The sequence below is a fragment of the Corapipo altera genome, unplaced genomic scaffold (genome assembly GCF_003945725.1).
Source record: "Corapipo altera isolate COAL_440 unplaced genomic scaffold, ASM394572v1 61, whole genome shotgun sequence".
In the NCBI taxonomy this organism is placed as follows: Eukaryota; Metazoa; Chordata; class Aves; order Passeriformes; family Pipridae; genus Corapipo; species Corapipo altera.
The window spans coordinates 899406-912589 of NW_020884910.1; the positions used below are offsets into that span (position 1 = coordinate 899406).

The following is a 13184-nucleotide window of genomic DNA, read 5'->3' on the forward strand; positions in this document are numbered from 1 at the left end:
GAGGGTGGAGCCGACGGGAAGGGGGCGCGGCCATGGCGAGGGGGCGTGGCCATGGGGAGGGGGCGTGGCCAAAGAGGTGCGGGAAAAGCTCGGGCACCGCCCCGGGATCGGGATCACATCCAGCTTCCAGAACCTGCCCGGGCTCAGCGAGCCCTGCTCGACCCAGAATGCCTCCCCGTCCTGTGAAAACTGCTCCAGCTGCTGCCGCTGTCAGGCTCATCCTGGGAGCTGAACGTGGCTTTTGAAAGTAAAACACTTAAAAGATGAATTTAAGTTGAAATAACAGTAGTGTAAACAAATAGCGCAGACCATCAAGAGCCGGAAATAAGTTTGCTTTTTTTTTTTCTCTTTTGTATTTAGGATGGGGAATACAGTTTTACAAAACGTGTGCATTTCTTCGTTAATGACAACTCGGGTGAGAGAATGACTTGGGTAGTAGCAGAATTACAGAAGGGTTATAACGCGTGTACAAAAATATTAACAACATTTACACTAAATAACGGATTAGTGACATTAACACTGGCAGCCAAATTCAGTCACGGTGTAAACTGACACAACCTGCCCCCGACTTCCTGAAGGCTGAATTTGGCTCAGTACCTGTGTGAAAAATGTGCTTTTTACACAATACTAACGATTTTGTCCTTTCACATATGCCCTGGAATTTTTCTGCCTAAACACAGACCGTTTTGGGCCAGCACCGACTCCACCACAATGCTTAACCTACTGTGTGCCCTTTTCACATTCAGCAACGACTTTGCTCAGCTTGTTCCGAAGCAGGAATATTGAATAAAAGGGATGCAGCCAAAATACTTCGAGGCAAGGCAGGCAAGCGTGTACCTTAAGGAGTGCTGAGTACTAGAAGTAGCTGTGATTGTAATGTTAATGATAGCAATAATGACCTCACTGCAGGGCATTTCCTGGCAAATACTGGGATTTTTAGTTACACTTTTCTAACGAATGCCCACAGGTGCCAATTTATCTAACACACTAGAAGCAAAAAATGCAGGAGTAAGAACCTCCCTATTATTGTTTTATTCCTCCATTATGCAAAGAGCCATCTTATTGGAGCTTAAGTGTTCTTACTGTAACAGCCTGTTCTTAAATCAGCAAACCATGTACTGAATTTTAAGTATGCAGTTATATTTTGCATGGGAACTTAATGGGATTCAGGCAAGTTCATAAAGTCAAGTTGCTTTGTCCAGAGATGGACATAAGCTTGTGTTGAAATACATTTCTGAGTCGGGAACACAGACAAATAGGATGTCTAAATACAGTACTGGACTGAGGCTCTGCCTCATGACACTTCTGTGTCTCTGAATAACTCACACAAAGACAAAACTTAACAAGTCTACACCCAGTTTTTGCTCAGATGGAAACATCCTACTCTTGATTTCCAAACAATCTCCAGCAAAACCTCATACAAGCCACTTCTGGGGAAAGGTGAAGGCACAGGAGAGCAGACATAGAGTAAACAAATGCAAATCCTTGGTCCTTAAGTCCATTTGCTACTCACTGCCCACCCCCAAAGAATTATCCTGCTCACTTTTGTTTCCCTCTCCTTGAAATATGCAGTAAGGCAGGGCTTAACCCCTCTGAAGTACAGAAGGGGGGTAGCCCAGGAAGGCACAGAAAGGTTCCTGAAGCTGGATATAGTTGTATGATCCACCTAATCCTTCTTTTCATAACAAACCTTTCCACCTTTGCAGACTGTTTCACGGCCAGCAGCTTGACTGTGCTGAGTTCCCCTTCTTTGGCAAGTAGGGCTGATCAACCTTCTCACAAAGGCCTAACAAGGTAATGTCTGTACAGTGCTTTAGAACATGCAAAGTGCAATATAAGTGCCAAATGTTCTTATTTTTGAGATTAATTAATACTCCAAGAAATAGAAGCACTGAGGTAAGTATAGCTTAAATACTACATTCCCTCATGATTAAAAAAAAAACAAAACACCAAACAACTCTTTTCTCTCTAGAAAAGATGAATCCTGAATATGAAGTGGCAATATCTTGTTTATATTCTGTCAAGCTTAGCACAGCCACAGAGTACCCTTTTAGTAACAGCAGAACCAGGGACGTGAGCTGAAGTTCTCAGAGAAACTACAAATTCTGCATTAATGATTTCCTCAAATACCATCTTTATGCTTTTCCAGCACAGGTCTACTCCCACCCACTATATCCAGAGAGGCTGGTGCTCCGTACCACTGAAGCAATGCACAGTCCAGTGTCAGATCTGATGTGCCATTCTGATGGCTGAACAAACAGAAATATTCTCCAGCAAAGGTAAGTGGGACTATAAACCACGTGAGCTCTCTGAAAAATTCAGGTTTTGCCCTCAGTTAAGTCCATGCTCCTCATCTAGGAGTCTGTGACAGTAAGGCTGTATGTAGTATCCCATGCACAAGCTCCTATCAGAGCACTCCAGCTATCAAGTATCAACTGATTATCCTGGTGTTCAGAAGATGATGAATACAACAATAAGTTAAAACACTGCACATACTTTTCCTGCTTTTTTCCTTTATCAGCTTTGGCCAATAATGGACCCAAGATTCAACAGACTGATGATCTGGTCAGCGAAACCAAACCCTGCATTCCTATGAACTGTGTGATAAAGACATGGCACAGAAAAGTCAATAGCACCCTAACCAGTAAACAAACACTACTGTAAAATGCTGATGCAAGTACCAGAATTCAGCTGGCTTTCAAGTGTTGAAAAAACACTGAAAACATTCCGACAAGGTATCCTGGTTCTGTTGAAACACTAACAGCTGCAATAGGTCCTGCTTAGTGGTTTTGTTCTGTTTTCTTACTCCAATGCTGGTGTCAGATATTCCCTTCATCGATGCTCTGCAACTTCAGTCTTTGGCTGGCATGGGGCCTGGCACCACGCCGTGTGTTCATGCTGCCTCCTGGCAGAGTCCGCACCGGGAACAGGGCTCCTGGTAAAGCATCTTCCCCAAACAAGCTGAGTTTCACATCAGCTTCAATAGCTCTTGCTAGACTGGTTGCATAACTGTCCAGAGATTTATGGACTTCGGCTTTTACGTGAAGAACAGAATTCTTTGCAGCTTCTGGAAAAAAAGAGGTAAAAAAAAGGCAGCCTAAGTGTTGATCAGCACGGCTGTGCAAATGCTTGAAGACAAATATTGATCCTTTTTTACAGGTATGATCACGTCCTCTGCAAAATAACTGTTCTACAGAGCACATTTGCCAACAGTACTGAGGCTTTCAAAACCATTCTATGAACACAATATCCCAGAGTGACCTGGGATACACCTGCTCTTCAGTGCTGGTGCAGTTGCTCTTGTAGCATCTGTATACTTCTCTACCCACGAACATGTTGAGCAATAAAGATTTTCATCCTAAATGTAACTCTTCAGTGAGGCTGCTGAAATAACTGAAAGTCTCAGGGATCCTGAAAACCCTGAGACTTACCAGGGAGAATTGCTAAACCTGTGAGGAACTTTTTCACTAAAACCTCCCTCTTTTGCTCAGATGAAAAATTAGATGTCAGTTCCCATGTAATCACTCAGAAAGATAATGGGCAATGTATATGGTAAGGTATTTGTACAAAGAAATTATCTCATGCTGGGAAGAGGACTAAAGTGAATTTTGCTAAGATGTTTCAAAATTCCATAGAAAGGATTCTCATTATCACAGGTTTTATTATTACTTTATTATTACTGTCCACAATCATGTACTGTTTAGAAAATTAGGAATAGAAGGCTAAAAACCATATTATTGTAACTACCAGCGTAAATTAACTTTCCAACATTTTACAGATGATCACAGCAACACTTTGCTGGCAGAGAATCAAAAAGTGATTTGACTGAAATAAGTGCATGTGGTTCATCTATTTTCACCCATATCTGCTGAGGAACATACCCAGCAAAGTGAAATAGAAGCTAAGTAAAAAAGGTAAGTATAACAGAATGAAATTATATTCAGACTATTCAAGTGTGTAAATAGGAGAATTTCAAGTTTGTGAATGATAAAGTTGAGAGAAGGCAGCAAATGAGGAACACAGGGATGTTGCAATCAAAATATGAGCACAGGAAAATATATTCTCTGAGAAACACAAAACAGACTGCAACAGCCACCAAGATAAATGGAGCTGCAGAGAGGATACTGCTGTGCTATATAAATTATATGTATACCGGGAATCCCAGCTTCTAACTCTTGTCCTTGTCTGTTGTTACTTGAGAACTGGAAGAAAGACCTGATCTTGCTTTCTCTTGTACCTGCATGAATGGTGAGGTCTGTCAAGGCAAAGAGTGATCAGTGATGTTTGTAAGACAATTATGAAGGTTCTGAGAGGCTTCCTGAGCAGGCAATACAGTTAGTTCTGAGCATTTACATACTTACCCCTAAACTCACCTTTAATTTGCTCTACTTCATCTTCAAATGTCACTGAACTCCTCCGTCGAGGAGGACAGATGCAGTGTGGGGCATGAGGACCATCTGAGCTATAATCTTCAAGAAGCATTGTATCTGTTCCTGAAACAATGCAAGAATTCTCAAGTAAGACAGTAACACTGGGATACAGTGTCCTGGCAAAAACTTTTCTGTCTATAGCAGTTCCTTCAAAAGATGTCTAAACCCAGCTTTTGGGAGTAAATTTCAGCTCAAATTAAACACTGAAAAGGAAAAGAATGAGGTCAGAGTTTTCATTCAAAGGATTGGGAAATCTTTTCTCACTAGCCATCTAAAACTTCAAGCAGCTTCAAAATTCTCAGCTGAAGAGCTTATAATGTCAATAGGACAGCAGATAAAGGTGAAACCTTACCTTCAGTAAATAAAAGGTAAAGTTGAGAGCAACTTCTCCCATTTCCCAATGAAGACAAGAGGCTAACAGTGGCTACCCAAGAGGCAGACAACCATAGCTGCCAAATGTCTGCTTTGTAATCAGACCTGGGTAGAATTTGAACTGCAGAATTTTTCTGTTCAATTTAGTTTGTCTCTAGTAACCTACTTTCACTTTCTTGAAGTGTATTTAAATGGGGAAAAATCCCTTGCTGGTTGGGAATGATTTTTGTCCAATGAGTCTTTTTTCCAGTTCAGGATTTTATTTTTTTTTTAAATTTCACCTCCCTGAATCTGCTTTGCACCTTTCCAACATAAAATAAGAGTTCAAAAAGCACAAGGAAATTCTTGGCATCTCTGCAATGCTTTCACACAGAGGGCAAGACTGCAGCCTACACCTTCCTTGTAATGCTGGTCTCTCTGCTGCATAAAGGAAAAGCAGAGCAAATATTTTGTGGACACACTAGGACACTGCTGAGAAAGCAGTCCTCAGGGAAGCTATTGTTGGAAGACACAGATTGCACACATTTACTCCTGTGATGTGACAACAGGCCTAGGACAAAGTCCCTTCCAGATTTTGTAACTCCTCTGGATGGTGATTTCATATCCCTCTTCATCCACTTGACTGCTTTTGATCTGAAAACAGTAGACTCTTACTGATCTACTATGGTACCAAATCCTCCTCAGAAATGTAGCATGTAATGGAAGGGTGGCACTAGGAAGAAAGATATATTCTTCCATGCAGTAGAATTTTAGTGCTTTTTTTCAAACGTGGCTGGTGAAGAAACTAGCCTCTTATTCTTACACAGTGGGTCTTTTTCCTTGGAATAACTGATCTTAAGGCAACATTTCTAGTAATTGGGACTCAGGTCTCACTTTGTATTTTGTGTACAGCTGGCACCACTTGGATTTTTTTCCTCTTTCATACTTTATCTGTTTTTCATAACTTGAAGAGCCCAGTTTCTGTTTACCAGGGAAGATAAAGACACAACTGCACTACAGGCCACGGAATCACGTACTACATGCAGCAGACAACATTGAAGAGGGACTAAGACTTCTTGCTGCTCTTTAGTTCCTCCCAGCAAAAGTATCCAGTGAAACAGTATTTCACAGTGCATCACTGTATATCCATTCCCAGGCTATGGACCATACCCCCTCTTTAACCAACACTGGCACTTCTAACAGCACTCATTATCTCTTTAGTTTGTTCATTTGTTTAAACTGCTCGCTGTCATTCAAAAAATGGTAACATAACATCCACTTTACTGACGCAGGTTTCCCAGGATGTTGTTCTCCTTTATCACATAAAGCTGCAGAACGCCCACAACAGGCATAAAACTACCAGCATAAAAGAACACCATAAATAAATCCCAGCTCCACAGTTTTCCTTTACAAAAGAAACAAACCCCTTACACCAAGCGAACTTTAGAAGATCACCCTCTGCTGTCTCTAGAGCAGAAACACTCTTAAACTAGTGCAGTTAAGGAGTGGTAGCTGAATCAACTGCCACAAAAATCTAGCAACAGTTCTGGATAGAAAATTACCAGCAGAACTGTTTTCCCTTTTTCGAAACAACTTCGATTCAGAGATCTTAAGTAGTGATGAAATCGTAAGCTAAAGCCATTCCAAGTGTTTATGTTTACACTGCAGGATGAGCAAAACAAGGTCTCTTACAAAACAGAAAAGAGAAGCACATTCTCCACAGCCCTTTGTTGCTCTGTTCCTTGTGGATACAGGGAAAGTCTCCAAAGAACAATAGAAAACTAAAGGAGAAGGGCACAAAAGCAGTGAGTCTTGTTCCCAGGACACATTAACAAGGGAGGGTCATCATTCTGTAAACAGCATTTTGCAAGTAAATATATTGAGAGCAAGGAAGGAAAAAAGCAATTGCAGCAGTTTTGTTGTAACAGCTGGAACAGATGCTTCATGTCATTCATCCACCAAGAGACATCTGTGTGTGTAAATCCTGACTATCCCAGTGAGTTCTGCCAAGTGCAAGCTTCTGCCCAAGTAAAGAAAGCAAAAGACTTGTAGTTACCTGAATCCTGTGAGCAGCTGAAACCTGTGTCTCCTGTACTGCTGCTGTTTCCTAATGGCCGTCCACCTGCCATGAGGGCAGTAAGATGAGGAGACAGTCCCAAATCTGCAAGAAAGTTTTGTTCTTGTGAATGTTTCAGGGGTTTGCAATAGTAAAAGCCTCTTCCAGTAATACTCACTCTACTGCTTTATTTATTACTCTGCTTATAAAACTTACCTTGCTGATTCGAAGTGCACAGCTTCTGGACTTCCCATCTTAGAAATCTCAGCAGCAGCTCTCAGGTATTGTTGGAGTCTTTCCTTAGGGAAAGTCTCCTTTCTACCTGCACCATCTCCCTCCCACTCTTGTTTCAACTACATGTATTTTATGAGCCAGACAGGCTGAGCAGCAAGTGTATACACTCACAGGGATGAGGATATTTGTCAGGCACCTTCTAGACAGAGAATAACATGGCAGCCACCAGCAGCTGTTACAAGCCAGTAGTGAGTAACGAAGTTTATGAGCAAGGCTAAAGCACAGACACACCTGACTTCTTTCAAATCTTCAAAGCAAGAAGGGAAGAGATCCTAGGTTTTTAACAACGGTGCCTTTGAATCTCACTTCAAGATTTTGTTTTGGGTTCGGTGGGGCTCTTTTTTCCTTTCCTGTCAGCCTACAGCTAATACACCTGATAAACTTCAAACTGTCAGCTTCTTATTGCTTGGAAAGAGAAAGAAATTTCCTGTCTTTTTCCTTCCACCCCAGTTCCCAGTGTGTTCATCCATAGCATCTCCTGGATACAGATTTGTCAAAACTCCTGCAGCTTGTGATGTGGCTGTAGCTGCAGAACCCTTTCATTCAGATAACAGTCTCTCCCAGTAATCCCAGGCTGCAGAAAAGATAACAGATGCCCTGCTGCTCACACCTTCCTTCTGCATTTTAGATCTTCCTTCCCAATTAAATAACTTCAGTTCCTGCCTCAGCATGAAATATCCCTTGAAAGTGTTCTATTTTTGGAAGCTTCTGAACAGGGCAAGGCAAATGATGAAAAAATCAGAATGTCATTGCATTGCTACTTTAAAAAAAAACAAACAAAACACCAAACCGAGCAACTGAAGCTCTCAGCCTGCAACATGGGGAGACACCAAATAGTTCTATTTTTACATAGTTTTACTTTGTTAATGATCTTTTCTTCACCATCATTAAGCCTAAAAACTGAATGTACAGTAACACCAGTGTAACTTCAGTGGATCTTAGAGTTGTAGCATAAAGCCAGGAATCACAGAAAAAGTGTAGAAAAAGTACTACTGGTAGAGCTCAAATGCGGGCAACACAAAAGGAAATGCTTGAGAAAAAAGAAAATAAATATTTTTTATTAACCTTAACACTATGTTTTTCTCTGGCTGAGAAAATTTTACTAGAGTAGGAGAAACATGTTAACCACCAAAAAAAAGAAATTCTCCTCTCAAGTGTCAGTGATAACCTGAGCAAAAGACCGATGAAAACTCCAGGAACATCCCCCTTTTTTTAGAGAGCCCTGAAACACACCAAGCACACACGGACATGAAACCTTGCTCTTAGTGGTGTTAAGGAAGAGTGTCTTTTGCAGCCACACGTCTTACCTGTGATCCTGTTGGAAATGCTGAATAACCTCGATGTCCTCTGCCGCTGAACAAAGGACTCGCGATAATACCGATCCCCAAAGCACATCCCAAGTAGTTCCTTGCGCACTGTCTTGTTCCACAGTCCATAAATTAGCGGATGGCAAATGGCACTGGAAAAGGACAACCATGTAGCCAATGTCTCCAAAGCAGGGGAAATACTGTTTTTTCCCCAAAGTGCCTCTGATGTAATTACTACCATGTAAGGCCCCCACGTAATCACGAAAGCCCCAATGACAACCACGATGGTTATGAAAGCTTTGCATTGGTTGGCTGAGTAAACAACCCCTTGGAAAGCGTTCCTTCGGCTGCCAGACGAGGACGTGGAGGTGCTGGAGTTTTTCCTCCCGTTCCTCTGCGAGTCCTCCTCCACGATGACGACGCTACCACAGTGGATTTTGCGGGCCTTAATCCTCGCCACACGGAATATGAATCCATAGCAGATCATCATGACCACAAAAGGCAGCAGCGCGCACCAGATCTGCCAAAAGGCAGTGTAGCCGGCCTCTTTGTGCCAGGCCGCCACACACATCCACTTGAACTGGTCAAACTCTAAAGATGACCAGCCGAAAAGAGGAGGGAGGCAGCCAATAAGGGAATGCAGCCACACGTACACAAGAGCTACCACTGCTCTGTTGCCTGTTATCTTCATTGGGTAAACCATCGGGTACAGGACAGCATAGTACCTGGTGGGCAGGAAAAGTGGTAGTCAACAGAAGCACAAAAGACATAGGACAAAGAAAGGAACATATTTTAATGATGTTGATATCCAGCCCTTTCTTCTTCAAACATCGAAGCGGTCTCAGGGACCTTGTTTGTAAAAACAGTTATGTGTAAAAATATGTATTGTTGCAGTCAAGACTGTCAAACTTGGCTGAAGGCATACATGCAACTGTTAAATCTGTTCCTGTGTGTGAGCGCATGCTTAGGGTAGAATTTTGAGTTTTAAGTCATTATTTCATGTTTCTCAAGTAGTGTGTTATTACACCATCAAGTGCTAAAAAACTTTAGATGCACGTCTGCATTTTGCATTATTGATGACATCGCTTTGTCGTGGTCTAGATCAAAATTTCACAAGGGGCTGAAGAAAAAATGACACTATAACTACGCCATGTTACCCTCTGCATTGCTTCTCAACTCTGTGAACAGCCAACAAGTCCCTCTGTGAGATGACTAGACAATTTGTTACAATTCATTAAAAAAGAGCGGCTTACCGGTCTATAGCTATGAGTCCAAGGGTCAGCATGCTGGCCGAGCTGATCAGCATGTAGAGCAGGGCTGAGAAATTGCACCAAACAACTCCGAAGATCCATTCTCGCCTGATGGAGCTGGTGACAACAAAAGGCAGCACCAGTACAGAGAGCAGAAAGTTGGAAAGGGTCAGGCTGAACACAAACTTGTTGCTCAACGTGAGAAGGTAAGACTTCCGATACAGGGTGACGACAATCACCAGGTTGCCCAAACAGATGAAAATAGCAATGACGATGATAGCAATGGACTCGGTGACTCTGACTGCCCCATCTTCCTGCGTGGTGAGGTTCCTCAGGCCCTTCACGTTGCCAAGGGAGGAATTGCTGCTCATGGTCAGAGCATGCAGAGCTGGAGCAGTCAAGACATGCTGAGCACTTAGAAGCAGAACAACGCTCAGAAACATTCAGGCAGTATTTCTTCAAACTCCTTCCAAAGATTGGAGGCCCTTTTGCCTGTGTTAAAATTTACCTGTAGTACACAGGAAACCATTTTAGACAGGCAAGCGAAGGGGCAGTAAATTGCCTATGGGCACACCAAAGATATCAATGACAGCATCAAGCCTAGAACAAGGAAGAAACTGTCTGAAAAACAAGAAGAAGTGAAGGGGAAACAAGAAAGAAAATTAGTACATTTTACTTTAAAATTTTCTAAGGATATTACTTATTTCTAGGCCATACTTACCAGCTGTCCCTTCATCTAGCCTGTGAAGAAACAAGAACATCACTATCAGTCTTTGTTTCTCTTACTTTAAAGAAAGTCACTTTTTAAAAAAATTCTGCCTGTTTATCCCAATTGTTACCTTGTATTCTGCCTATGGAGTGTTCGCTGGTGGTCTGGGGATGCCTGGCTAGTCATACCCTGCTGACTCCTTCTTAACAGTTGCTAAGTAACATTCAAAGACTTGGGAACCATTGCATGTACTCTCCCAACATCGCTTCTCCATATTCATAATCACCTTAGCTACAGATGTGATTGTATTTTGCTGCCAATACCAAAGGACTGGGGGAACTGGCTTTCTGTACATGAGGTTCGAAAAACACTTCCTTGCCTTAAGCCAAGGTCCATGCTACAGAAATGCTTAAGAACCTTTAATCCTTGACTTCTCAGTCTTAACATCCATCCCACTGACCCAAAACCTCATTTTGTGAAACCTTGTTATTTCTCCCAATTCCTTAGCAGCCTATTCCCCACTGCCTCCAACTGCCATTCACCATTCAATCCTTCACTCATCTGCAAGACAGCATACTGTAAAATAAAACCCAAGCCAAACAACCAAAAAAACCACCACCAAAAAATGCAAATATGCAGACCAGAAAAGTAAAAGAGTCCACTAAACAATATGACATTGATATTAGAATTTCTTGGAAGTTGGGGACTCAGGGAAAGTCATCTCAGCTAATTCTGAGGCAATGCCCAACCACGGGTCCCAGACAGCCAGGAGTACTCACAGAAATGCTTCCATCTGCGTAGCTGCTGTGGCCTCAGGCAGCAGTGTCAGTCTGGAGAGACGCCTTTTTTCCATTTTTATCTGTACTTTCCTAAGAGCGTAATTAAAGACATCACTGGGCCAATACTTTGTAGAAACATAACTTAGCTCCTCTCTAGCTGTTTGCAAAAACGCCTCCTCTCGAGTTTCTCTCTAAGCGTGCCCGCACCACCTCTGCGGGCCTGTCCAATACTTTTGGACCGCTGCGCGTTTTGGGAAGGCGGCTTTTGCCCGCGGCCGCTCCCGGCACTGGCGACGCCCGGGGCACCCGGCGCTCCCCGTCCCCTCACGGCCCCGCTGCTCACCGGGGAGTGAAAGCGGCCTTCGGCAGGGGTGGCCCGCCTGGGGCTGGGCAGGGCAAGGAGCATCCCATCACATCCCGGGGCAAGGGCAGTACCCCATCCCATCCCAACCCCGGGCAGCCTGACCAGGCGTGCCGGCACACAAAAAGCGCGCGGGATCCAGCAGGGGGGCAGTTTCGCCATTTTGCCCCCGCACTCCCTGCGGCAGCGAACAAAGGGCTGGGACAGCGTCCTCCGCCCCGGGCATCCATCGCCTACCCCCCCGCCCCGGCGGCGAGCGGGTCCCGCCGCCGCTCCCGCCGCCTCTACCCCGCGCCCCGGTTCCGCACTCACCGCCCGCCGCCGCCAGAGCGGGACGTTCCTGGTTACGGCACCCGGGACCCCCCAGAGCCGCCGCGGCCCGAGCCTCCCCCACCATGGCCCCGGCCCGTCCCTGCCCCTCCCGCCGTCCCGCCCCGCCGCCTCGTCCCGCCGCGCCCCCTCCCCGACCGCCATGTTCCCCGCGGCCGCCCGCGAGGGGCGAGCGGAGCCTCCGAAACCCAGTAAAAAGTGTGTGTGTGTGGGGTGGATATCCATTTTACACGGATCAGGTGAAGTGAGTTGCCTCGGCACGTAGTACCAGGCAGTCGCAGAGGGGCAGAGCCAAATCGCTACACCTCCAAAACGCTATTAAAAGTAACACCGCGAAGATTTGGGGAGGTGTTCTTCACCCCAACACCACCTGAAGCAAGACACCGGATATAGGTGTCAGTATAAAGTACACGCTCAAATCTTCGTTCGCGAAGCCTAGCCATGATGATGAAAGTACACAGTATAAAGGGTGAATGATAATTAAATGCCGTGCTTGTGCATCACTAATTCCTGGCTTGCTCATATGCTGGTAAAGCCTTTGAGCGCAGCGGACGACTGCTCTGACACAAGCTGTACTATGTTTTGATTGCTCCGGGGAGTTTTTCATGATGTGGACATCAGTTTCCCGTAGCTGTTGTCTCAGCTTGCCCCTGTGCTCCAACAGCAGGAGCGGGCCCATGTGTCTTGCTCCTGTGCCAAGGGAAATTCTTAGGGAGTTAAGTCTGCCCTTTCAATGATGCAGAAAAGCAACACAACCACCTCCCAGTTAGCAATGGAGTAGTAACTTATGTGTCATTTTCAACTCGTTCTACTGATGCTTTTCTACAGGATTTTTTAAGCTGCCATCACATTTCGACATTTTTAAAAGGGCATCTTTGGACAACATTCAAGAACCAATATGTTAAGAACCATACTCAACCCAGCACAGGGGATGCCACAACAGGCAGAAACTGATACCCAGGAAGTTCCACCTGCCAACATAGCAGAGGGCATTGTGTGATGAAGCCTGGTAATGTTTGCTGCACCTTTGAGTGTGGGCAGGGAGATGGCCCAGGGCCATCAGAGGCTTTAGAGCTCTCCAACTCCCACCCAGCCGTCCTGCTGCTCTCGGTGAGGTACCCATGGGGAAGTGGCTGGAGGCACGAACGCCCACGGGGCACACACATGTTCTCCACCAGCTGCCACAGACCGACTCCTCGGAAACGGGGGCACAGGGGAGATCGCTGGCTCCCTTTTTCTGTGGTGGGCAGAGACCAGAGAAAGGTCTGCTCTCCCCATGGTGGCTCCAGGAGCGCAGAGCAGCACGGAGCCCTCCAT

The 13184-nt window shown here is 44.7% G+C and overlaps 1 protein-coding gene and 1 long non-coding RNA gene across 2 annotated transcripts; both read right to left on the reverse strand.

Moving 5' to 3' along the window:
• Window positions 1-337: 337 nt before the first annotated feature.
• Window positions 338-10135, reverse strand: GPR161 (G protein-coupled receptor 161). Its single transcript, XM_027653676.1, has 5 exons — window positions 9692-10135; window positions 8439-9163; window positions 6838-6942; window positions 4374-4493; window positions 338-3067 (listed from the first exon to the last, which is right to left on the reverse strand). Exons 1-5 carry the CDS (start codon window positions 10129-10131, stop codon window positions 2820-2822), a joined length of 1638 nt encoding a protein of 545 aa, XP_027509477.1. The 5' UTR covers window positions 10132-10135; the 3' UTR covers window positions 338-2819.
• A 277-nt stretch (window positions 10136-10412) lies between these two features.
• Window positions 10413-11944, reverse strand: LOC113952017. Its single transcript, XR_003529350.1, has 3 exons — window positions 11850-11944; window positions 11177-11266; window positions 10413-10429 (listed from the first exon to the last, which is right to left on the reverse strand). It is a non-coding gene; the product is annotated as an uncharacterized LOC113952017 (long non-coding RNA).
• Between the last annotated feature and the right edge of the window lie 1240 nt (window positions 11945-13184).